We start from the raw sequence: 26,434 nt of genomic DNA on the forward strand, positions 1-26,434 counted from the left end.
AAGTGGTTATTATTAGACACATGAATGTGTGGTATTATGACCATTCTGAACAAAACAGCAAGTAGGTTACAGGACTGTAAGCCGAGGGGCAACAGATTCAAAGCCCTCTGTAACTCTATTAAATTTTATTTTCCTGGGACTCCCTCTAGGAACAGAAAAATACTTACTGTACATAAAGATATAGGACACATGCAAGCCTGAAGGCTATTAAGTGTTGTACATTCAGGTACTGTAGGTATTTTTCTGTTCCTGGAGGGATCTCATTTACAAAAAAAAAAAAAGTTACAGTAGGATTTGAATCAGTGTCCCTTGGTTTACAGATTACTGCACTAACCACTAGACTTCTCCTCTGTTCAACAAGGATATCTGTGTGGCCATTTTTCATAAGAATGCTGCCAGACAGACATCTTTGTGCCTTGTTTTCTCCTATTTATATTCGTAATTTAAATGTTTCAGTTTGTAAAATGAGTTCAGGATGGGCGTCTTCAGTATAAAGATGTCCTTCTCACATATTTTCAAACAGGAAACCCCAATGTTTATCCTGTTGGAAAATGCTGTAACATGGGCTTTTTGGCGGGGCTTGATGTTTTTGATACGAGGTATTTTCAAAAGAATATCTATGTGTTTTTATAAACTAGCCCAAAATTAGGAGCCTAGTTATAGTTCCTACCTAGGCAATCAGTTAGAAAACTTTCCCGGAGGCAATTTCTCCAAATGGGTTAGGTTTTGCAAATACCATGACAGGAATGAACCTCACTCCATTAACTTAGCACATGCATATATAAGTACATGTTTACTTTTCTCTGTGAAGGTACCAGCAATTTTCCAAAACTAAAATATACACACATTTCTATTTTGAAAATTACCTAGGAAATTTACACACTTAGCGGGAATTTAGGCACCATTAATAACAGGCTACTATTAAGATGGGTTATTTTACCACAAACTTGTGCTATTATAATACAAAACCCACTTTGTGCATTGAGACCTAGTTACTAATAACCTGTGTTAACAGTAAAATAACCCATCTTAATGGGAGCTCACATCAATAACTTCCTCCCTTAATCTCTGTGTGGTAAAGGACAAGTGTAAACTTTCTAGATTATTCTACATGCTTATGTGCATATTTTCAAAAATGCCAGCTCTTCCCCTGCTTTGCTTCCAAGAATGTCTGGGTAAAGTTACATGTATAGGCAGTGGCTTACCAAGGGGGGGGGGGGCGGGAGGGGCGGTCCGCCCCGGGTGCCAGCCCTGAGGGGGTGCTCCCGGCCTTGCCGTTCAGTCCCCCCCCCACCCCCGAAGGACCGCTCGCCCCACTGACCTTCCTGCACCACCTGTGAAGCAGCCCGCAGCGTCAGCGATCCCTGAACTGCTTGGGTGCTGCTTCCTGCGCCGCGGTCCCGCCCCTCCTCTGATGTCAGAGGAGAGGCGGGACCGCGGCGCAGGAAGCAGCGCAGGAATCGCGTCGCGATCCTGCTGCGGCTGCTTCATAGGTGGTGCAGGAAGGTCAGTGGGGCGAACGGTCCTTCGGGGGTGGTGGTGGGGGGACTGAACGGCAAGGCCGGGAGCATAGGTAGTGCTGCTTCATAGGTGGTGCGGGGAGGCCAGGGGGGCGAGCGGTCCTTCGGGGTGGAGTGGGTGGGCAGGCAGGCAGGCTTTCAAGGGGGGACAGGCCTTCAAGGGGGGGGGGACAGGCAGGCCTTCAAGGGGGGAGGCAGGCCTTCAAGGGGGGGACAGGCCTTCGGGGGAGGTGCAGACCTTCAAGGGGGAGGGACAGGCCTTCAAGGGGGGGGCAGGCAGGCCTTCAAGGGGGGGCAGGCAGCCTTCAAGGGGGGGACAGGTCTACAAGGGGGTGGGACAGGCCTACAAGGGGGTGGGACAGGCCTTCGGGGGGGGTGCAGGCCTTCAGAGGGGGTGCAGGCCTTCGGGGGGGATGCAGGACTTCGGGGGGTGCAGACCTTCAAGGGGGTGCAGGCCTTCAAGGGGGGGGACAGGCCTTTGGAGGGGGTGCAGGCCTTCGGGGGTGCAGGCCTTCAAGGGGGGGGACAGGCCTTCAAGGGGGGACAGGCCTACAAGGGGGAGACAGGCAGGCAGGCCTTCAAGGGGGGGACAGGCCTTCAAGGGGGGGACAGGCAGGCAGGCCTTCAAGGGGGGGACAGGCCTACAAGGGGTGGAACAGGCCTTCAAGGGGGGTGCAGACCTTCAAGGGGGTGCAGGCCTTCAAGGGGGGGACAGGCCTCTGGGGGGGGACAGGCCTTCAAGGGGGGGACAGGCCTTCAAGGGGGGGGACAGGCCTTCAAGGGGGGGACAGGCAGGCAGGCCTACAAGGGGGGACAGGCCTACAAGCTGGAGACAGGCAGGCAGGCCTTCAAGGGGGGGACAGGCCTACAAGGGGGTGGGACAGGCCTTCAAGGGGGGTGCAGGCCTTTAAGGGGGGACAGGCCTTTGGGGGGACCCTTGTTTAGAAATACACGGAGGGAAGGGGGTGTTCAAAGAGACGTGCATATGCCAAACCTTGGGGGGGGGGGAGGAAGAAATAATGGGTCTGAAAATAGAGGAGAGGGAGAGAGATGATGGACCATGGGATTTAGGGAGGAAAGGAACAGAAAGGGAGGGAAATTGGACACAAGGGATGGTGTGGAGGAGTGATAGAGATACTGGATAGGAGGGTAATTGGGAAAAGAAAGGGAGAGATGGTGGACTCTGGGGTGGTGGGGAAGGAGAGAGAGATGCCGGATGAAAGGGTAGTTAAGAAAAGGTGGATCTGTGGAGGGAGATGAAAAAAAGGAAAGATACCAGACTTCCTGGGGAGGGAAGGGAAATGGAAAGGGAGGACAGAGTTGGCAGATGGATGGTTAGCATGCAGAAAGAAGAAAGAAGGAGACCCTGGCAAGCAAGTTATCAGAAGAAAACCAGAGTCTTGGACCAACAAGATTTGAAATATAACCAGACAACAAAAGGTAGAAAAATTAATTTTATTTTCTGTTTTGTGATTATAATATGTCAGATTTGAAATGTGTATCCTGCCAGAGCTGGTGTTGGACTGCAAACGTGAGCTAGGATTTAACAGAGAGAGGAAAAGTCCTTTTTGTTTCTTTATTTTATTTACACCACAGCGCCAGTGTGGTTAGGAGAAGCCAAAGGGGGTGAAAAAGCTATAAAACCCACCAGGAGTTTTGAAAAAAATCACCCAACTGGGCAGGAAAATCGAATTGAAAAACCAATTCAATAGGCTGAATCGAATCGAAATTTTTTTTCCTGAATCTGGCAGCATTAGTTTGCACTACTGTGTTAGACTTTAGGACCTGGGATTGGGTAGAGATTGCATCCTCAGTACTTTATAATGCAAGTGAAACGAGGATTTGGTCAGACTTTTGAAGGGTCTGCAGAAAAAAAATATTGTATAGGCCGGGGACATGAGACAGCAGGAAATGGGAACTTTTCTTCCTTCTATTTTTGTGAATGGAAAGGCTGAAGATGTCAGAGAGTTCAGTTAAAATATGTGCTTTATAAGAAAATATAATAACGTGTTTTATAAAGTTTATAGCATAGCTGGCCTACCCAGTGAGGTGTTCCTAGTGGTGGTGGTGGCAGCGTGTCAATGTGTTGAGAGGAAGAGGTGGTCTGGGAAATTCTGCTGAGCAAACTCCGGGCCCATTTCCACCCCCCAGTTAGTCCACTCCACTCAACTGGTTCACACACTGAGTGGGTCTTTGGGTGTTGTTTTGGGATCTCTTCCAGTGGTTTATCAGTATCTCCTTCTGGTCCAAGGAAGGAAACTTTGTTATCCTTAGCATTGACCTACAGAATATGTTTGTAACAACGCTGCTTGTGTGGCATTAGGCTATGTAGTGATTGAAAGAAAAAAACAGACCTTTACACATTTTTGCACTATATGGTGGGTGTATGAGGAGATTCACATTTCCTGCACAGCTAAGTCCATGTGAAGTTACCTTGTGCTGTATTTGACATCTAGCAAGGTCTCTGTTTGAAAGGAAAGATCTAAACTTAAAAATGAAGTGGCCAGAAGTTATGGTAAAAGCAGATAGTGTAGCTGGTTTTAAGAAAGATTTGGACAAATTCCTGGAGGAAAAGTCCATAATCTGTTATTAAGACATGGGGAAAGTGTCTGCTTGCCCTGGATCGGTAGCATGGAATGTTGCTACTCTTTGGGTTTTGACCAGGTATTAGTGTCCTGGATTGGCTACCATGAGAATGGGCTACTAGGCATGATGGACCATTGGTCTGACCCAGTTAGGCTATTCTTATGTTATGTTCTCATCTGTAGGGGCCTTTTTTTTCACTTCTTATTTTAATGTATTTTTTTTCTGGGAACTTATCAGTGTTTTTTATAATGGGAACAAAAATGGAAGAGAATTAATGTGTGTGGGATGAGGGGGTAACTAATTTCTTCAGCTAAATAATTCAATCCACTTCAAACAGACATAGGAGAACTCACGCACCATTCACACACCCTCCAACCAAAAACGTCAAAAGAAAAAAACTGTTCGACAACCTCCTAGCCATTCGAGCTGCAACACTCGACCCCCAACTCTACAACCAATTGACATCGACCACAGACTGCAAAACCTTCAAAAGAAATAAAAACCCTTCTATTCAAAAAACACATAAAACCGAACTAACACAATAAGAACTGTCCCAAGCATCACCTGCAACTACTCCATATGCACTTCTGATGTCATGACAATTCAGACATAATTTATGTTATGTTATGTTTGGAATATAAGAAAATTTTCACTGCCTGTTTCTATTCTGACCATTTATTCCGTTTCATGGTCATTACAAAAAATATTTTTTTACATGGGGGGTGTCAAAAAATGATGGGCCCCGGGTGCCACATACCCTAGGTACACCACTGTGTATAGGATGTATGTAAATAACGCTCTCCCGGTGGAGATTGCTGCAGAACCCACCGTTCTAGGATTTAAGGGCAAGTTAGATGCACATCTCCTCGAAAGGCGCATAGAGGGATATGGGTGACTAAGTTTTCGCCAGGTTATACCTGGCTGGGCCTCTGCAGGAGCAGATCACCGGACTTGATGGACCCAGGGTCTGATCTGGAGATGGCAGTTCTTATGTTCTTATTTACTTCTGCACAAGGCACTGCTTTGCATGCAGAAGTGACTTTTAAAATTGCCCTCTAAGGAGCTAAGTTCTAGCCTATCTACACAGCGGCAAGGTCTGTAAACTTCCACCTTGGAAACTGCCTAAGGAAAAAGCACCTGCAGATATATGCACAAAAACAGCACATGCACTTTTGAAAATACAGAATTGCACACATGAAACTAAATTCTATATATGTTGCCTAAAACATGAACACCAATAAAATCTGTGCTTAGCGCTATGTATAAACTGCCTCCGAGAGTTAGATCCAATTTATAGGCTACGCTTAGTGCCCGTCGTGCAACTAACATTTAGGGCTCCTTTTACTAAGGTACGCTAACGTTTTTTGCGCGCGCTGAAGATTAGCGCACACAAACTCTGCGCTAAATGAAAAATACTAATGCAAGCTCTATGGAGGCATTAGCATCTAGCGTACATTGCATTGTAGTTCACGACTGCTAGTTTTCTTCCCCGTTTTCGGCGGGTGACCCGCGGCTAAAATGCGGTGGCCGCGGGTAAACCGCCACCGTGTCATTCTCTACTCCAGAGCGACTTGTGTCGGTTAGAAACATGGGCGGAGAAATGGCAGATGAAGTTCAATGTGGAGAAATGCAAGGTAATGCATTTAGGCAATAAGAATAAGGAATACGAGTATACAATGTCAGGTGCAACTCTGGGGAAGAGTGAACAAGAAAAGGACCTGGGTGTACTGATAGATAGGACCCTGAAGCCGTCGGCACAATGCGCGGCAGCGGCAAAGAAGGCAAATAGAATGTTGGGCATGATAAAGAAAGGAATCTCGAGTAGATCGGAGAAAGTTATAATGCCGCTTTATAGGGCAATGGTCAGACCACACTTGGAATACTGCGTCCAACATTGGTCTCCCTACCTAAAGAAGGATATAAAACTGCTGGAGAGGGTGCAGAGACGAGCAACAAAACTGGTGAAGGGTATGGAGAAACTGGAATACGAGGATAGACTTATAACACTAGGATTGTTCTCCCTTGAGAAAAGGAGACTGCGTGGGGATATGATCGAGACCTTCAAAATACTGAAAGGAATCGACAAAATAGAGCAGAGAAGATTATTTACATTGTCCAATTTGACACGGACTAGAGGACATGTAATGAAGCTAAGGGGGGACAGGTTCAGGACTAATGTCAGGAGGTTCTGCTTCACTCAGAGAGTGGTTGACGCCTGGAATGCCCTCCCAGAGGAGATTATTGCGGAATCGACCGTCCTAGGCTTCAAGAGCAAACTAGATGCATATCTCCTTAAGAGAGGCATATAAAGATATGGTGGACTATAAATTACGCCAGGTGTACACCTGGCAGGGCCTCCACGTGTGCGGATCGCCGGACTTGATGGACCGAAGGTCTGATCCGGAGATGGCAGTTCTTATGTTCTTATGTAAATCCGCTAGCGCACCTTAGTAAAAGGAGCCCTTAGACTCAGTCATTTATGCCAATGAAAGCCAGGAATAATTGCCTGTGCCTAAATTGTGCACAGATCAGACATATTTTATAACAGTGCACCTGACTTTTAGGCATGCCTATGCCCTCCCCTGGCCACACCCCCTTAGAGATCTGCCCAGTAGAATTTACATGCATTGCTTTATAGAATAGCTTAGAAAGTTCTGCACATAAATTCTGATTAGTGCCAATAATGGATAGTTAATTGGCAATTATTGGTGCTAATTGGTTTGTTAATTAAGCTGTGCACGCAAATTGGCAGTGTGTACAGATCTGCATGCTCAACTTTGGCTGCAATATATAGAATCTGAGGGACTGTTTCAATTCACGCCCTAATCCTATTACCAGGAATGACTGTTAAATACAGGTGCAAGTATACACATTATGGAAACTTGCACCTGTTTTTCGAATAAGTAGGCCATATTGGGTTTTGTGTTTTTAATTAACTGTTAATAAAACACTTTTCATTAACTTTGTTTACTTTTCTTGATCATTATGATCTCTTGTGAGACCATGCCTCTCTGTTGTTTTTTTTGTTTTTTTTATTGGTTTTATGAGTATTACACTCCCAAGAATATTTACAAGTAAAATGGAAATAATTCTCAAAAGGAAATAATTAACTTACAAAGTTACACATCTTAAATCATCAAGCCCACGGCACAGGAAAAGAAAGGAACTACTAAACGTGCCTCTCTATTTTAATTCACATATAGGTGGGCAACTTTCAAAAAACACTTTTATCTGGATAAATAGCTATTTACTGGGGTAAATAGCTTTAGATATGTTCCTTCTCTATCAGGAAATGTATGATTATTTATTCAGGTGCAGATGTTTACTTCATTAGAATTCATTAACGCTGGCTTTTACAAAGCTGCGATAGAGGTTTCTACTGCAGGCTTTCAAGGTAAATACTTCAACACTCACAGAATTCCTATGAGCATCGGAGCATTTACCATGCCAGCCTGTAGTAGAAACCTCTACCGCAGTTTTGTAAAAGGAGCCCTATATTATTTGAGTAGTGACACACTGTGACTATGAGTAAAGTGGCAGAAAGTGTAATATCTGGAAAATTCCACACTATATACAAGAGGGCAACAAAATAATTCAGTGGTAAATACAGAGAACAAAGGATCCAACCTAGATCAGGAGTGGGCAACCTCGATTCTCAAGGACCACAATCCAGTCAGGTTTTCAAGAATTGCTCAATGAATATGCCCGAGATCTATTTGCATACAATGAAGGCAGTGCAAGCCTAATGGGGGCTATCCATGGTGGTCCAATGGGGAACAGAAGTGATTCCCACTCGCTCCCGCTCCATCCTCTGCCCAGGTTCAAACTGTGTGTTTAAATTGTATTTGGTATTTGTGATACACACAGTTGTAAGGAGAATTTAAAAAAAAAAAAAAAAACAACTATAAATAAATATATAAATAAAATGGTGTCTAAGATCCCTAGTGATAGTACTGCAAGGCTACCTCTAGGGATCTTAGGTGCCATTTTGAGCCTGGGCAGAGATTGAAGCAGGAGTAACTGGGGATTGCTCCTGTTCCCCGCTGGACCACCATGGATAGCCCCCCCAGTAGGTTCCAAGGGTGGGACAGGGGTTAGGGGTATTCGTTGCTGGTGAGGGAGGTCCTTTGATATTGGGGAGACTTGACTACTCAGGGAGTAGGATCAGGAGCACAATTTACATACAGCCAGAATGGGTCAGAGGGAACCATCAGGCTTTGCAACTGCCCCTTTAAGCTGGAACTTATGCTTTTCTCAAAGCAGGTGTCAAAACTGACACAATATATTTTGGTCTACACGAGTATTTCCCTTGAAAAATGGAGACTACATGTGTAGATTTTCAGCCTGGTTAAACCATTCCCTATACACACCCACACCCATTCCTCTTAGAATTTGTATGTAGTGTGAAGATGTTGTTATAATAAGGTCTGTTAAGTCTGAGTATTAGACAGTGGAAGAATAATTGTACAGTGAACAGCGGGCAATATAAGGGTAAATTCATGATCATCACTGGGAGATGACAGGATTATTTTATGATAATTAATGCAGACCTACTAGGATTATTTCATGACAGGCAGGAATAGAATATTTCCATGGTAAACACTAGCCAATGACAGGACAATTCTCTAGTAAATGCAGAGTTATTCCAAGATAAATATCAAGAACCTGGCTATTAACATTGTAAGAACACATGATGAAGCTGAAAAAAAAAAATGAAAGACCAAATACTAAGACAGCAACTGACTTCATAGCCATGTTCCTCTGCACAGAGTTTTCCCAAGGACATCTGCGTTTTCACCCTGCGGACCGCACACTCCTTGTCCGAAAGTCCATCCGACTGGGTGGAGATCTCGATGGGAATCTCAGGAGTCTGAGACAACATGTCCTCCATCTTGTCTGCTAGTTGATCTTTGTTGCTACTAACCAGCTCATCAGGGCTGTTTGAATGATCACTTGTGTTACCCTCCTCTCCATCAGAAACCGAGAAGTTCTCTGAGCTGAAAGTTGAATAGGACTGACAGCTGCTCATGCAACGGTGAGGCCTGGTAATGTAGAGACATGTAAATGACATACAAAATGATTTGACAGGGCTTCACATTACTTATTTCATTTCATAAATATTTATACCCTGCCTAACTGATAGACTCTATCCATTATTGGCACTATTCAGAATTTATGCGCCTAACTTTCTAAGCTATTCTATAAAGCAATGCATGTAAATTCTACTGCGCGGATCTCTAAGAGTGTGTGGCCAGGGGAGGGCATGGGCATTCCTAAAAGTCAGGTGCACTGTTATAGAACATGTCTGATCAGTGCACAATTTAGGCACAGGCATTTATGCCTGGTTTTCATTGGCATAAATGACTGAGTCTAAGTGACTTATAATTCAAAAATGTGTGGTATACACAGAGGTTCTTATATAGTATGAAAAAAAAGTATTGATCATTTCCGTTCACAGTAAAGCTTTCACACTCTATAGCAGGGGTGTCAAAGTCCCTCCTCGAGGGCCACAATCCAGTCAGGGTTTCAGGATTTCTCCAATGAATATGTAAGAGATCTATTTGCATGCACTGCTTTCATTGTATACTAATAGATCTCATGCATATTCATTGGGGAAATCCTGAAAACCCAACTGGATTGCGGCCCTCGAGGACGGACTTTGACACCCCTGCTCTATAGAATTAAACAAAAATGGCAAAAGGTGGGATAGACTGCACCAGGCCTCAATTACAATTCTAAAGACAACGGGGATGGGGGGTGGGGAGCGTTTAACTTACATAGAGTTGTCGGGACAAACCTAGCTGCCTTTCTGAGCAGACTGGATGTGTCACACTTGTCTTTGTCTGCCTTCAATTTACTTTATTACTATGTTACAATTCAACCAACAAAAGATATATCATACTTACACATGTGGGGTCTAATTTTATAAGAAGGTGCCTATATAAAAAATGTTTGTGCAACGATCCCTAGTAGTGTACAAATGCACTCATGCAAATTTATACCTGGTCCAAAGAAAGTATAAACTTGTGCTTGTGCTTGCATGCTTTACAAAATATGCATGTACATTGCAACCTCTCTACTCTGCCTATACTACAGCACCAGGAATTTGAGTAAGCGATTAATCAAATATGCAATAAACTTGAAACTTGAAACTTGACCAGGAATGCTCCCAGTCACAACAGAAGGTCCCAAATATTATCTATGTCAGCAGTGAAATTTCAGATATCGTCAGTTATTTAATGCTGGGGGATTTTTTTCAAATTGCATATGATTCGCTCAATCAAATCATTACTTGATCCTCTGGCACTCAATATTCTAATTCACTCTTTAGTTATAAGCTACTTAGACTACTATAATGCTCTCTATCAAAGTATTCAAGGTAAAAATCTCCAATGCATCCAACTAATCCAAAATACATCAATAAAAGTGATCTTAGAGGCAAAGAAATTTGATCATGTTATTCCTCTCCTGAAATCAGCTCATTGGCTCCCTGTAAGCCACAGTCTAATTTATAAGCTCCTGTTACTAGTCTTCAAAATTTGACAATCCCGATCCCCATCATTCCCTGATCAACTACTGATCCCTTTTGCACTATCTCATACCCTCTGTCTGATTCCTGCAACAGAACTTGTTAGTTGTCCTGACCCTGAGACATATCACCTAAGATTCCACTCGACATAGTATTTTCTCGATAGCTGGTCCTTCTCTTTGGAATGTCCTATCCTCCTCCTTTAGGTTAGAATCTTCCTTGAAAAGATTTAAATCTGCCCTTAAAACATTCCTGTTTAAAAATGCCTTTGATTAAATAGCTCCCCTCTTTCTTTTTTGGATCTATGATGCTATTTCCCTTCCTTGCTCCTGTCTCAGAACCACATGATGACACCCTTTGGTATCTTCCTTTGAAGAACTTCTCTCCCTTTTTCTATTTCCTCTGTTCTTCTATCCCAGGGGTAGGCAATTCCGGTCCTCGCGAGCCGGAGCCAAGTCAGGTTTTCAGGATATCCACAATGAATATGTATGAGATTGATTTGCATACACTACCTCCTTGAGATGCAAATCTATCTCATGCATATTTATTGTGGATATCCTGAAAACCTGACCTGGCTCCGGCTCTCTAGGACCGGAATTGCCTACCCCTGTTCTATCTCATCATTTATTGTATGCCTTCCCCCTCCTTTCTCCTATTTTTTCTCATCCTCTTTCCCTCTATCTATTTTATTTAAATGTGATTGTAGCCTGCCCAGATGCTTTCTGATGGGTGTCACATGAAGAATTAAACCTGAAACAAACTTGGAAAGGAACAATTTCATGATAGGAAAGATCAGCATTCGTGCTAACAGATTACAAGCAAAGCTTTAAAAAAAACCCAAAAAACCCCAAATCATATCTTAATAGTAAGACAGCCAGATCACAACCTATCATGTGCCATAGGCCAAGTTTTTAATACAGATTTTACTATTATTATTTTTTTTTTCAAAGATACCTCACACTGAATTGTGAGGAGTAAAGAGTTCCAAAAGCTGGGGTAATGAAATAAAAAGCAGAACATCTGGTGGCTCTAATTGGACTAAGCAGGGACTGGGGAGAACCATAGGGCATGAGATGGGAAAAAGGAATAGTAAGCAATGATAGGTAAGAAGGGGTGCTACTCAGAAAAGCTTTAAATGCAAATAATAGAACCTTGAATTTTACTCTAAATCTAACTGGAAGCTCTTGTTTTAGGACTCTGTGCTCCCTATGTCACACAAGTATGATAGCCCTATCTATTAATATGCCCTACAGAATAGCAGTTATGAATGGAATGGAGATAGATTCCACATAATTAAACTGGCTAGTCATCCCTCAGTGCCAAATGAAATACTGAAATACTATATACTGTATATATATTTTTTGTGGGTTATCACTAATAATAAAACCCTAAGCGCGCTTGTGCACTCCTACCTTCGTGATCCCTGCCTCCGAGATCCGTAGCTCCGTGGCCTGCAGCAGAGAAATGTTAAAGTATGTGGCGCATGCGCACATGATGGTTTACTGTATCCAGCAGCGGTTATTGTGTGCCGATTGCCCTTTCCACTGTATACAACACAACGTGTGATTTAAAAAAAAAAAATAGGTGGGAGAAGGGGCACGATAAACAGACAGGCAATGGGCAGGGACATTGACAGACAGACAGAAATAGAGACACACACACTGAAAGACAGGTAGGTGGGAGTGAAAGACACACACAGAAGGACAGGGGGCCAGGGAGAGAGATAGAAAGACAAAAAAACAGACAGACAGATAGCGGCCAAGGAGACAGACAGCAAAAAAAGACAGACAGACATACAGTGGCCAAGGAGACAGACAGCAAAAAAAAAGACAGACAGACATACAGCGCCCAAGGAGAGAGAGAGAGAAAGACAGACACACATGGGGGCCAGGGAGAGACACAGACAGAAAGAATGACAGATAGACAGGGGGCCAGAAAGTCAGACAGAAAGACAGACAGACAGACAGCGGCCAAAGAGAGAGAGAGAGAGAGAGACAAAGAAAAAAAGACAGACAGACAGAAAGCGGCCAAGGAGACAGAGAGACAGAAAGAAAGAAAGAAAGATAGACACATATATTCTAGCACCCGCTAATGTAATGGGCTTAAAGACATAACTATATAGTTGTACAAGCCACAGAAAATATACAAATATGCAGGAACAAAAGAGACCAAATAATGACAAATAAGGCATCAAACAACTCCTATTAGTAGTTACTGAGCAAACAAGAGAGAAACCTTACAAGCACTGTGGCATCTTCAACAAGCCAAACAGATATATATATTTATTGCTTCATGAGTCCACCATTATCATGGGACTATGTGCAAAATAGCTCATTAACACAGCATTTTCAGCTTTAACTTAGTAAAAAAACACACCAAGATACAGAAAAAACGGTTCTGAAAAGGAAATCTGTTTTTGAATACGTTGTCACTTTTTACCTTTGTCTCCGGGGAAACTCCACTTCACTATCCACTTCTCCTTCTTCTTCTTCAGAAGTGTCATCCCCATTCTGATAGAAAAGAGAGACAGAAATGTTTAAGTCAAAAGAAGGGAATCTTACGTGTTGTGGTACCCATTACCTCTCCAACCATAATGATTTTGATGTCACTGTGCCAACTTTAAAGATTCAGTGCAGATGCTCTATAATCGTCGTTAAAATACTGCGGGTCGCTGCGATGCTGGTAAATGTCTGATTTGAAAACTGCGATCAATGTTTAAACAATTTTGCAAGCAAATGAGTTATAATAATAATAATAATAATAACTTTATTTTTATATACCGCCAACAATCTTGCGACTTCTAGGCGGTTTACAATAAAAGAAGCTGTTTACAATACAAGAAACTGAAAATACAATAAATATAAAGAGAAACTTTACATACAGCGAATTGAAGAGTATAACAGTGAATATCCCGTACAGCGAATTAAAGAGTATTGCAGTGTACATCTGATAACATTAATTATGTTAGCGTCAGTCTGTGTGTTGTGTGGCCAGGAAGTGCCCAGTTGTTTAAACAGAAGTAGAAATGTTCCGTAAGTTGAATAGAGTGTTCATATTTAGTGATTGCAAGTTCAGGTATGTGGTGTTGTTACGAGGGGGGTTGATGTTCCGGTTCGTTACCTAGGTATTTCAGGAATAGGTAGGTTTTTAGGTGTTTCCTGAATTCTTCATAGTTGTTTGTGTGCGCGATTAGTTTTCCTAGGTCTTTACCCCATATGGCTGCTTGATATGATAGCAGTTGTTGATGGTGTCTCTTATATTTGCACCCTCTGGCCGGTGGGGAGACAAATTTCATGTGTGTTTTTCTTTCATGTTTATTGGTTGGGAATGAGAAGAGGTCTGTGATGTATTTTGGGGCTAGACCGTTTAATACTTTGAAGCAGAGACAGCCTAGCTTGAACTTCGAGCGCGCCTCCATCGGCAGCCAGTGTAGGAGTCGGTAGGAAGGGGTTACGTGATCGGACTTCTTCAGCCCGAAAATCATTCTGACTGCTGCATTTTGTATCAGTTGTAGTCTTTGCATTTGCTTCCGTGGGATTGTTAGATGGGTGATGTTGCAGTAGTCCAGGTGGTTTAGTATTAGGGATTGTACTAGGATTCTGAATGCTGAAGTGTGGAAGTACGCCTTAATGGATTTAAGTTTCCAGAGAGTGAAAAACCCTCTTTTGATTAAGGAGTCTATGTGGTCTTTCATGGTTAGTCCTTGGTCTAGTATTACTCCTAGAATCTTCATCGTTGGTTGAATGGGGTAGTTTAGATTGTTAATGTGTAATGTTATTGTCGTATTTTGTGCGTGTGGCGAGGCTATGAAGAATTTAGTTTTTTCTGAATTGAGCTTCAGTTTGAAATCTGTGGTCCATTGATCCATTGTGTTTAGCGCTTCAGTTGCTATGGGGGTGATTTCGGAGGAGGATGCTGTAAACGGGATTATGATTGTGAAGTCGTCTGCATAGCTGAATACTTTTATGCCTCGTGGGTTAGCTTCGTGCCTAGTGTAGCTATATAGACGTTGAAGAGTAGTGGGGATAGTGGGGATCCCTGTGGAACGCCTGATGGGTTTCTCCATGTTTTAGAGAGATTGTTATTGAAGCGGACTTGATAGGTGCGGGTCGTAAGGAAACCTCGGAACCAGTCCAGCACTTCGCCTCCGATGCCGATTGAATCTAAACATTGTAGTAGTTTTTTGTGATCTACCAAGTCGAAGGCTGAGCTCATGTCGAATTGCATCACTAAGGCTTTGTGGCCCTTACTAAATAAGTTACGTAGGTAATCTAAGATTGCTGCTATTACCGTCTCAGTACTGAACATAGGTCTGAAGCCTGACTGGGTTTCATGTAGCAGTGAGAACCGATCTAGGTAGTCCATCAGTTGGGTTTGTACCAAGCCTTCCATTATTTTTACGAAAAATGGGATGGATGCTACTGGTCTATAGTTGGTTGCTGAAGTTAGGGGTAGTTTATGATTTTTTGGGATTGGGGTGATTATAATGTGACCGTTTTTTGATAGGAATTTTCCCTTTTTGAAATTGTTGGACATATGAATCCATAGTGTTATCTTAAAGTCTAAAGGGGCTGCTTTCATTATGTTGGGTGGACAGGGATCTAGGATGCAGTTTGATGTGGTATATTTGTTGTAGAGTTTTATGAAGTTATTCCATTCTAGGTCATGAAAGGAGTTCCAATACATGTCCACTGGTATTTCGTTTTCGTGTATGCTGGCTATTTGCTGTTCATCTGTGTTATTTGTTGGGCAGTTGTTCCTTAGGTTCACAATTTTTGTGTTAAAGTGTTGTGCTAGATCGTCTGCTGATGGAAATTTTATGTCATGCGTTGATTGACTGTGGCGTGTGGTGTCAAATAGATTTTTTACTAGATTAAACAATTCATGAGTGTTAATTCCTTTTGCACTTGTGTTGGGTGTGTATATTTTGGATGAGTAGAATTTTTTCCTTTTTTCTTTTATCAGTTGTTTATATTCCTTTATGTTTGATCTCCAGTTATTCCTGTCGGATATTTCACCTGATTTGTTCCAGATCCTTTCTAATCGTCGTATTGATTGTTTCATTTTTTGTAGTTCAGAGTCGAACCAGTTGTTATATTTATTTGAGCGGTTTGTTCTGTTTTGTTTGGGAGCTATTTTGTCTAGGATATTTGTGCTTGTTTTTGACCATTGTTCCCAGAATTCACCTTCTTCATTCATCTCCTCGCGCGCTTCGTAGTGGGCCCAGTATTCCTCTGGGTTAATGTGGCCCCTTGTGAGATGTTCTTTTTTTATCCTTGGGTGAGTTTTTACTTTAGTTTGGTTCCAGTTTAGATTAAAGTAATAGGTGTAGTGGTCGGACCAGATGTCGTGGTTCCAAATGCCGTTTGATATGGAAATAGTGGGATTTAGGATTTCTTTTGTGGACATAGCTACTAGATCTAGCTGGTGGCCTTTTTCATGGGTTTGTGTGGGTGAAGGAAGATTGAAGTTGAGTGTGGATAGGAAGTTTTTAAAATCTTTTGTGTTGGGATTTTTCTTGTTTTCTAAATGTAGGTTTGCGTCTCCTGCTATAATATTGTAAGACGGAGTAATTGAGTTATGTAGGATGAATTCATAGAAGTCTTCTCTGGCCTTTGACCAGCATTTTGGCGGTATATAAAACAGAATGCAGGAGAGGTACTCTTCTAGGTCCTTATTGCTAATCTTGCATGCTAGTGTTTCTAGTTGGTTGGTTATCTTGGAGTCAACTAATTCTAGTTCGAGTTCTTCCTTGAGGATGACTGCTAGTCCTCCCCCTCTGCGGTCTTCACGGTTTAACATGTGAATTTTGTAGTTGTCTGGTATTAGGTCATTTAGTATTGGGTCCTCTCCTGATAGTAACCATGTTTCCGTTAGAAAGAGGCAGGCTATCTTTTTGTCGACGATCCAGTCTTTGATTAGGAAAGCTTTGTTCCTTACTGATCTGGTGTTAAGGTAGGCGCAGGGAACTGAGGTAGTTGTGTTGAGAGTGGTGGGTGTATTGATTTTGATGAGTTTTATCTCCCTTGGTCTTTTTTTGAGGGTACGGTGAGTTCTGTTATTACTTGTGATCGTTTTAATATGATTTACTCTTTCTTCCTGTTGGTTAATTAGGAGCCTAATTGGTGTATCAGGTTCATGGGCGGATTGTGGCTTTGGATAGAGTGATATAGCTTTTTTCACATTGTTGCATAGCAAATATATCAGTAGGATTGATAAGAGCTTCATGATTGCTGATTTGGAATCCTTCTAGTATTGACTTATGTTGGTTTTCTGTTTATGCAGGCTTTCTATCTTTATCAATAAATGCTCTTGTATAGGGTCGAGCTGGGTAGTGCTGTGCGCTGGATAATCAATTTAAATGTGTCCTCCTGCGGGATCGGAGGGGCGGAGTAGGGCTCCCACGCCGGCCCGGTCGAGCTGGGTAGTGCTGTGCGCTGGATAATCAATTTAAATGTGTCCTCCTGCGGGATCGGGGGGGCGGAGCAGGGCTCCCACGCCGGCCTGGTCGAGCTGGGTAGTGCTGTGCGCTGGATAATCAATTTAAATGTGTCCTCCTGCGGGATCGGGGGGGCGGAGCAGGGCTCCCACGCCGACCCGGTCGAGCTGGGTAGTGCTGTGTGCTGGATAATCAATTTAAATGTGTCCTCCTGCGTGATCGGGGGGGCGGAGCAGGGCTCCCACGCCGGCCCGGTCGAGCTGGGTAGTGCTGTGCGCTGGATAATCAATTTAAATGTGTCCTCCTGCGGGATCGGGGGGGCGGAGCAGGGCTCCCACGCCGGCCCGGTTACACAGAGGCCCGTCATAATTCCATCTAATCAGTCACTGGAGAAAGTGACTAATGCATGCAGAGAGCCGGCAAGGGAAGCCCCGAACAGCTGAGTGGCAAGGGAAGCTCTAAAGAAGCCTCCTGCTGCTCAAACAAGAAGAGTTGGGTTTTTAATCATGGCCATACATGTTGTACGTTTGTTACTCACACACATCCGTGTCCATTTTTTTAAAAAAGTCATAATGGGACCCCCCCCTGATGACGGCTCCCTCCTCCATACCCCTTGAACTTAAAAAAAAAATATAGCAGGAGGGAAGCCCATTCCCTCCTGTCTTGGACAACCAGAAACTCCATACCCTGAGCCCCCCCCCACCTTTAAATTGAAGAGCAGCAGGAGGGATTCCTTCTCCCTCCTGCCAGCACTGCCTCACGTTCCTTTCCCGCCTCTTCCTGCAGCGTGTGCACCGCTTCCCTTTCCCTCTGTAACGATCCTGGCGCGAGCAGCAACCCCCAAGCTGCTGTCGCGCCAGAAAGTGACATCAGAGAAAGAGCCGACGCTGGTGCGACAGCAGCTTGGGTGGTTGTTGCTCGTGCCAGGAATGTTACAGGTACGAGGGAAGGGATGTGGTGCGCATGTGCTGCAGTCAGGGAGGGAGGGGAAGGAGTGGGGTGAAGAGAGAAGGACGGGTGCCTGCACCCTCACCAATTCATCGCCCAGAGCGGACCGCTCCCCTGCCCCCCCCTTACTATGCCACTGAATAGATGCTAAACTGGTTAAAACTAGTTTAGTATCAATCGTTAAAAGCATGGTGAGTTTTGAGCATATGGGCCTCAGTTCCTGACCTACTGTTCTTCTTTAACACATGGAAATATATTTGATGAATTGAATGAATTGATTTTAGTTTTAGACATTATAATTAAATTTACTATTATATTGATAGGTTGAATAAAGTGATTTTAAGTTTGGATACCATAATTAAATTAAATTAACAATACATATATTTCTTAATCAATTAAACTAAAGATAGGTTTGTACTCTTAGTTAATGGATAGTTTTTTAATTAAATTAATAAATTAAATAATAAATTAAATCAAATTAATACACAATATTTGAGGTAGGAAGGAGGTTTGAAGTAAATGATTACACTACATGCATTCAGGATGAATCTATATAATAAAATGCTAGCCGCGTGTTCCCTGATCCCTGTTCTGTCGGGGTGTGGCGGCACGAGTGCGCATGCGCGATTAGTACAGTCACTGGCGGGGATGGAGAGAAGCAGTGTTGCTGGGCAAGGGGCCATTCTCACCCGCCCCGAGACCAGGGCAATTTCAAGGCGCAGTGGCCATGCTAGTGGTAGGGTAGGGAGGAGGGCTTTGAGACAGGCAGCTGTCGGCGGTGAGCAGCCAAATGCAGGAAGCGGAGCAGCCAGGTAAACAAAAAAACAACCAACCGAGTGAGCCGGGCCGCTGAGAAAGCGCGGGAGGCCCGGGCCGGGCTGTGGACGGAGCTGGGGCAGTGAGCCTTTTCTGCGGCTGTCTGCTGAGGCGAATAGCTTTCCAGCGGCTACGTTTTGCTCCCTCTGCCACAACTTCCTGTTTCCGGCAGGGCGGGACACGGCACATGGAAAGAAGTTGCGGTGGAGGGAGCGGGACGTTGGAGAAGCAAACTTTTGGCTGCTGTTGGAAACTTCAGAGACAGGTTTGTAGGTCAGACGTGGGGATGGGGTGTTTGAGAATGAGGGAGAGAAGTTGGGCCGCGGACGGTGAGACTCGGGAGAATGGGAGGAAGAGATTGCAGACCGTGGGCAGAGCAATCCATGCGCTTTGAATTCGGGTGAAGAGAGCTGTTTGGGTTGTGAGGGCAGTGAAATGCGTGTGACTTGGTATCTCTGGGTTATCTGTTCTTTAAGGCTGGCTGAATTGTGCTTAATATCTGTTTGGAAGGTTGAAAACAATTGCTATTGTCTTTAAAATTGGCAGTCTGGATGATGACGTCAAAATTCAATGCAATTCAGAGAAGTGGTGTGGGGGGAGGGAAATGGAGGGGGAGGGATGCTGCTTTGGCTGCTGCACAGGGAAGTGGTGGGAGAGAAACGCTGCTGCATAGGAGGCAGGGAGAGAGACAGATAGATAGAAAGACAGACAGACAGACAGCGGGAGGAAGGGAGACAGAAAGAAAAGAAGAAAGACACAGGGACAGGGAGATACACAGAAAGACAGACAGACAAAGGGGGCCAGGGACAGAGACAGACAGAAAGAAAGACAGTGGAAGGGAGAGAGAAACAGAAATAAAGACAGACAGACAGACACATATTCTAGCACCCGTTAATGTAACGGGCTAAAATACTAGTACTTGAAATAACATCCAAGTTATAAGTGGTCTCTTTACTGAGAACAATGCATCCTTTATGATACTTCAGCCTCTTAATTCATGTATTAGGGTAAGTGTGTTGTTACAAAAAGGTTTTTATTTGCATGATAAAAATGGGCTATTAGAAACAATAGATTAACTACAACAAAGAAGTCAGACATCAATGTGCAAAAATTTATTGAAGTAGATTTTGTATAAATTATCCTTTACGCCCCTTTCTCTTTTTGATTAAACTTCAAGCATCAGCAGATGATTTTAAAAAAAAAGTCCAGAGGGTCAGATCTGCAGATACATCAGCCTGAAACACGGCTTTGCAGCAGGAAGACAGGGCTGGGACACTGGGTACAGGAGAAATACCGCCAGACTGGTCAAAAGAAATGTGCCTTAATAAAAATGGCCTCTTATTCTTATATTTCATAAGAATCTTTGAATAAAAAGGCTTTAAGGCTAGATTTAAACCTAGCCAGTGAAGGAGTGGAACTCAGTGTCATGGAACTCATAGCAATATTCCATGCACTCCAGACTTTTGCACCTTGGATTCAGGGCAAAGTAATGTTAGTAAGCTCAGACAATCAAGTGGCAATGCTTTATGTGATGAGAACAAAAAGCTGTGGATGAGGATGTTCTGAAAGATGATTTATTTATTTATTACTTTCAACAATATAACAAATACAAATTCAAGTTGATAGTCCACATGTTTGTCCTACCAGACCCTACACGGTCCGTGCTTCGGCAGACACGCCTTCTTTAGGGGTCCAGGTCAATAAAAGTCTCAGATAAAAATGTAGAATAAAAACAGTATACGTGTCTTTAAATGAGTCACAAAAATAACGTATACTGATTTTATTCTAATCTGAGACTTTTATCGACCTGGACCCTTGAGGAAGGTGTGAGCGCCGAAACACAGACCATGTAGGGTCTGGTAGGACAAACATATGTGAACTGTCAACTTGAATTTGTATTTGTTATATTGTGGAAAGTAATAAATAAATCATCTTTCAGAACATCATTCTCCACAGTTTTTTATTCTCATCGTTTGCATTGCTCTTACTGTGGAACATTGGGTCTTCTTTTTGTTCTAATGCTCTATGTGAACAAGCAAGGAAGCTCAGGCTCACTGCATCTCTGTAAGCAGGAAGAAATAATGCAAGCCATACAGAGTTCTATAGAGGGTTATATTCTAGGCAGATCCAGAGGGGGGAAACCAGAAAGGTGGGTTAATTTTTTTTTTTTTTCCAGAGGTCTCCAATTGCCTCAGTTCACAGAGGAAAAAGCAGCCTATTTACTACTACAACTATTTATCATTTTTATAGTGCTGAAAGGCGTACGCAGTGCTGTACATTTAACATGAAATAGACAGTCCCTGCTCAGAAGAGGCTACAATCTAATTAGGACAGACAAACAGGGCATAAAGGGGATGGGAAGAGTCTTGCAGAGAGAGTGATAGGATGGACACATGTATCTTACGGTGAGTGGGAGTTAAGAGCTGAAAGCCGCCTCGAAAAGGGGAGCTTTTAGCTTGGATTTGAATACTGAAAGAAACAGAGCCTGACATAATGACTCAGGCAGTGTATTCCATTTAAATGTCATAATTATGGTGGGAGAAATGTAGACTGCAATAAAGGGGCTGAAGTTATCTTAAGGAAAAGGGAAATGGGATGGGACTTGATATACCGCCTTTCTGTGGGTACAATCAAAGCGGTTTACATATGATATACATGTACTTATTTTGTACCCGAGGCCTGATAGAGGAATAAATAAAGAATTTTTTTTTAAACCCAGTATAATGCCAAATCATTAAGATCTGAAGGAATGATGCTTCTGTCAATGGATGGATTTGTACATATGCACTATGAAAACTAAGGAGCAGCTGCAATTTCAGTAACGGGAGTAGTGCTATGGATTAAATTGAGAAGACCGTTTAGATCACTTTCTGATATTCTGAAATTTAAAAAGGTACTGAAAACCAGTCTGTTCATAGAAGCTTTTAATTAGAGAGTAATGCTGTAATGAATCTATGCACTAGGGAGGAAAAGGCCCACCATTTCGGAGTGGCGGGCCTATGGGCAGGATGGACTTAGCTTCTCTCCTGCTCCAACGTGTCTAAAAAGGTATTGGGGGGAGATGGCGGAGGACCTCTGGTGGCAGAAGGGTGTGGGCATCCCTCCTGCCTTTTTTATTGGGGGGGAGGGTAGGATTGGGGATATTTGGGGGGGACGCGGGTAGTGGGCCTTCCTGTATTGCTGCCACCAGGGGTGGGGAGTCACATTGATAGGAGGGAGTGGGCATCCCTCCTGCCAATTTTCTTTTGCGGTGGGGGGAGGGGGATATGGCATGGCAGGAGTAAGTGAACATTCCTCCTGACATTTTCGCTGGAGTGGGGGTAGGGGGTCAGTTCACAGTGCCGTCGTTGGGTAGGGCCATCATCAGCAAGGGGATGCTTTTTTTTTTTTTGCATCACTAAAAGCGATCACTTTTTTTTTTTTTTAGTGCTTCCGATAGCTATGTTAGAGCATCAATGGCTCTACTAGTTTACATAGCATTTTAATATTAATTAGCTTATTTGCGTGGTCGGATTGGGGAATGAGCCGTTTCCTGCATCAGGTTGTCAAATATGATCGTTGCTAAAGCAGCTAAAATAGGTTTAGCAACAATCGCTGGCTTTAACATATCTGGGCCCCAGTCTTACACTGCTTCTTCATGTATTGTGTACCTGTAAACTGTTAGGAGCTAAGAAAAAATTTTGCATTTGTAAAATACATGGTTTAAGATTTGTAATTGTCTTTACCTTTCTTAGAGGTCTTGTTTTGCGAGGTAGAACTGGAGGGGTAAGGTGCTGGGGTGTGCCCAGAGACAATGGTGACTTGCAGCTGTTGAACTCGTGGTCTTTCATCTTTTCTGCAAATCTGGAGTTCTCCTGCAAGGGACCTTGTCCTGAAGACTCAAGACAATTAAGGACAGAACATTTTGCTTCTGATGGGAGAACACTGCTCTGCTCCTGGCTGTCTAAGGCCTGCCTACATTCAGGACAGAGCTTGCACCGACCCTCTTCACAGCATTCCCATTGCCCCTCCTCTGTACTGTCAGTCCCTGGATTTCTTTGGCAGTCCACTTCCATTGTGGTAGAGATGAGGTCAGGGCTGGAGCCTGACATGCGTCTCTGCGCATGGCTACTAAGGGGGCTGCGCAGAGCTGCAGCAGGCCCAAAGTACCTCAGATTATTTGCACAGTTGGCTATATCTTGCCCATGGATGTTGAGAGTGTGGTGATGACTCGGTGGATGAAGATTATGGTGTTGCTGGTGGTGAAGGTGCTGCAGGCTGTGGTGAGGATGGAGAGAATGCTGAGATAGTTGAGGTGGGTCTTCTTGTGATGGCTGGGTTTTCAGGATCCCTGTAAATTCATTCTGGCTGCCTTTACTATTGCCACGCCGGTGACGTGGCTTGCTCCGATATCTCCCTTTCCCACCCTGTGCCAACATTTTTGGGCTTCCAGAAACTGGTGAACTGCTGGGTGCCAGCTCTATGTTAGGAATGCCATCTGATCTTAGTAAGTCAGGCCTGCAAAGCAAATTAAAATATTGTTATACAGTTGTTGGAGTCATCCACCAAAGCAGAGCAAGCATTGTGGAAAGGTTAAAAAGATATCGTTATTGGGCCTAATATTCAGTCCATAGCAGTTAGTGGTTTTAAAACTACTAACCACTGTGACTTGATTCTAACTCAGATAAGTAATGCTATGGCCACATCTGGACACTAGGATTGGAGAGCCAAAGAGAAATACTGCAGAGACAATGTACTTGATGCCAAGTCTTTATTGCAATCAATAAACGTTGTTTTAATGTAGTCTACCTTTGTGTTAAAGGAACAAGGATCCGACACAGTGCATGTTTCAATTAGCACATCTTCCTCAGGGATCCAAAAAGTCCCTTATGTGATCCACAAAAAATGCACAAACAAACTTTTATGATCTCCGAAAAACATGCTCACCTTTGCAGCAAGGACACTCAACCTATGCAACGGATGCAAAGTTGGGTGTCCTTGCTACAAAGGCAAGTGTGTTTTTCAGAGATCATAAAAGTTCATTTGCATGTTTTTTGTGGACCACATAAGGGACCTTTCGGACCCCTCAGGAAGATGTGCTAATCGAAACATGGACCATGTCGGGTCCTTGTTTCTTTATCACGAAGATGGACCACATTAAAATAATGTTTATTGATTGCAATAAAGACTTGGCATCAAGTACATCGTCTCTGCAGTATTTTTCTTTGGTTCGACGTCTACTGCAATCCTGTTGGATTCTTTTCCGGGAGGTTAAGCAGCTGCTGGCCAATATTCAACAGCAGCTTCTGCATAGCCAGCTAAGAAGGCAAAGATAAGGCTGCCTTTTCAATGATTTTATCTGCCTAGTTGGCTACTTGGGTATAGATGCTGAATACGGCTTGAAACCACATAACAGTTAGTTCATCCCCCAACTCCACCTAAGTACTGCTCTGACACTAACTGCAGTGGTCAGAGGGGACATTCAGCAAGCAGCACTGTGAAGTTAAGTGTCAATGAATATTGAGGTACAGCTCGCTGAGCAGGGTTTAACTGAGCAGGAACCTCTTCTGAAGTTTAAACCCTACTGAATGTTGACTCTATTACATTTAGAAATATTAGAAGTGTGTCAAGAGCTTCAGATCACATCCTATTACCCTAGTTCTGAGCTTTATGAATGTCTTTCTATTAAACTCCTTCTATTCCCATATGAATGAAGGGATCAAGAAGGATAAGTATGGCTGAATGCATACAGTTTCTGAGAGATAAAAAAAACAGAAAAGAGCAGATACACTTGAGACCCAACCTTCTAGATCTTCTCAGTAGTTGGTAGAATTATAAAGTCGGCAAATAGCAACCATGTGTGCAGCCCAATTTTGAATAGGATATTGAGGTCAGAAAACAGATGTCCAAATTAGGATGTTCAAAGTAATGCATTTTATAGAAGGCTTTCTGAAACATAGAAACATGATGGCAGATAAAGGCCAAATGGTCCATCTAGTCTGCCCATCCGCAGTAACCATTATCTCTTTCTCTCTCCGAGAGATCCCACGTGCCTATCCCAGGCCCTTTTGAATTCAGACACAATCTCTGTCTCCACCACCTCTTCTGGGAGACTGTTCCATGCATCTACCACCCTTTCTGTAAAAAAGTATTTCCTTAGATTACTCCGGAGCCTTTCACCTCTTAACTTCATCCTATGCCCTCTCATTGCAGAATTTATTTTCAAATTAAAGAGACTCAACTCATGCGCATTTACATTATGTAGGTATTTAATCGTCTCTATCATATCTCCCCTCTCCCACCTTTCCTGCAAAATATACAGATTGAGATCTTTAAGTCTGTCCCAATATGCCTTATGATGAAGACCACATACTATTTTAGTAGCCTTCTTCTGGACCGACTCCATCCTTTTTATATCATTTTGAAGGTGCTGCCTCCAGAATTGTACACAATATTCTAAATGAGGTATCACCAAAGTTTTATACAGGAGTATCAATACCTCCTTTTTCCTACTAGCCATCAAATATAACATCATCCAAAGTACGTGTACCTGCCTTCATCCTGTGTTTCCAGATGACCTTAAACATGTCATTTGAATTTTGGAGTTCAGCCAGAGGGACTGACACGTGGATTTATGGATTGGAATAGGTGTTAAATTATTGATAAATTTTAAAGTTTGCCACGTGTCTAGTAAAATTCTATTGTCTTTATACAATCTAGGTAACTTGATACTTGCCGTCACCTTTTCAACCTGTTTGGCCACATTAAGATCATCACATACAATCACACCCAAGTCCCGCTCTTCTGTCGTGCACATAAGCTATTCACTCCCTAATCTGTACCGTTCCCTCGGGATTTTGCAGCCCAAATGCATGACCTTGCATTTTTTAGCATTAAATTTTAGCTGCCAAATTTCAGACCATTCTTCAAGCTTCGCCAGGTCTTTCTTCATGTTATTCACACCATCCAGGGTGTCTACTCTATTGCAGATTTTGATGAGCCTTTTATAAAACACACAAGAGGCTGCAGAAAAAAATGTGCACATGTGATGACATGTACAGTAAGAACAGCCATCTTATAGAAAAGTCACAACCAAAATTAGTAGTATCACTAAGGGTTTTGTACATACAAGGAGTGGACTCTTGCTATCAACATGTGTAATCACTGCAGCTTACATGTGTAAGTGGCAAATTTTGCAAAACTACACGTCGATTAAGAAGCCAAGTTCCAAAAACCATTAAGGTAGTTTTCAACATCAGAGAGGTAAGCAAAATTCCTTCCTCAGTAACTCTGCATACTTTAAAGGTTTACCTTTTTCTCTCCAATAAACTGCACTATAGCAAACATGAAGGACAATTCTATAACTGGCCTCCTACAGTTACACCTGCCTTGTGTAAGTGCCAAGAAAATTAGTATTTACATTTATAAGTGCACTATGCACTATTCTATAAGGTAGTTGCATAAGTAACTTAGTGCACGACAGCAAAGGGGTTACACATGAGTGGAGCATGGGAGGAACATGAGAGTGTCTCCAATTAACACATGGAACTTCTAGAATACTATAAGTTATGCGCATTGCATGGCATACTTAGGTGCACCCATTTACGCCTGCATAAT

At 43.1% G+C, this 26,434-nt stretch overlaps 1 protein-coding gene across 3 annotated transcripts in view; it reads right to left on the reverse strand.

Annotated features, from left to right (window-relative positions):
- MAP3K13 (mitogen-activated protein kinase kinase kinase 13) overlaps positions 1 to 26,434 on the reverse strand; it is a 224,195-nt gene that overhangs the window by 4,732 nt on the left and 193,029 nt on the right. For all 3 annotated transcript variants that reach the window (XM_033946741.1, XM_033946742.1, XM_033946740.1), the window contains exons 11-13: positions 22,564 to 23,335; positions 13,075 to 13,145; positions 8,851 to 9,148 (exon numbers count right to left, since the gene is read on the reverse strand). In XM_033946741.1, coding sequence (XP_033802632.1) covers positions 8,851 to 9,148; positions 13,075 to 13,145; positions 22,564 to 23,335 — 1,141 coding nt within the window. The remainder of the gene's footprint in view (positions 1 to 8,850; positions 9,149 to 13,074; positions 13,146 to 22,563; positions 23,336 to 26,434) is intronic.

This window comes from Geotrypetes seraphini, chromosome 5, assembly GCF_902459505.1.
Source record: "Geotrypetes seraphini chromosome 5, aGeoSer1.1, whole genome shotgun sequence".
Taxonomy (NCBI): Eukaryota; Metazoa; Chordata; class Amphibia; order Gymnophiona; family Dermophiidae; genus Geotrypetes; species Geotrypetes seraphini.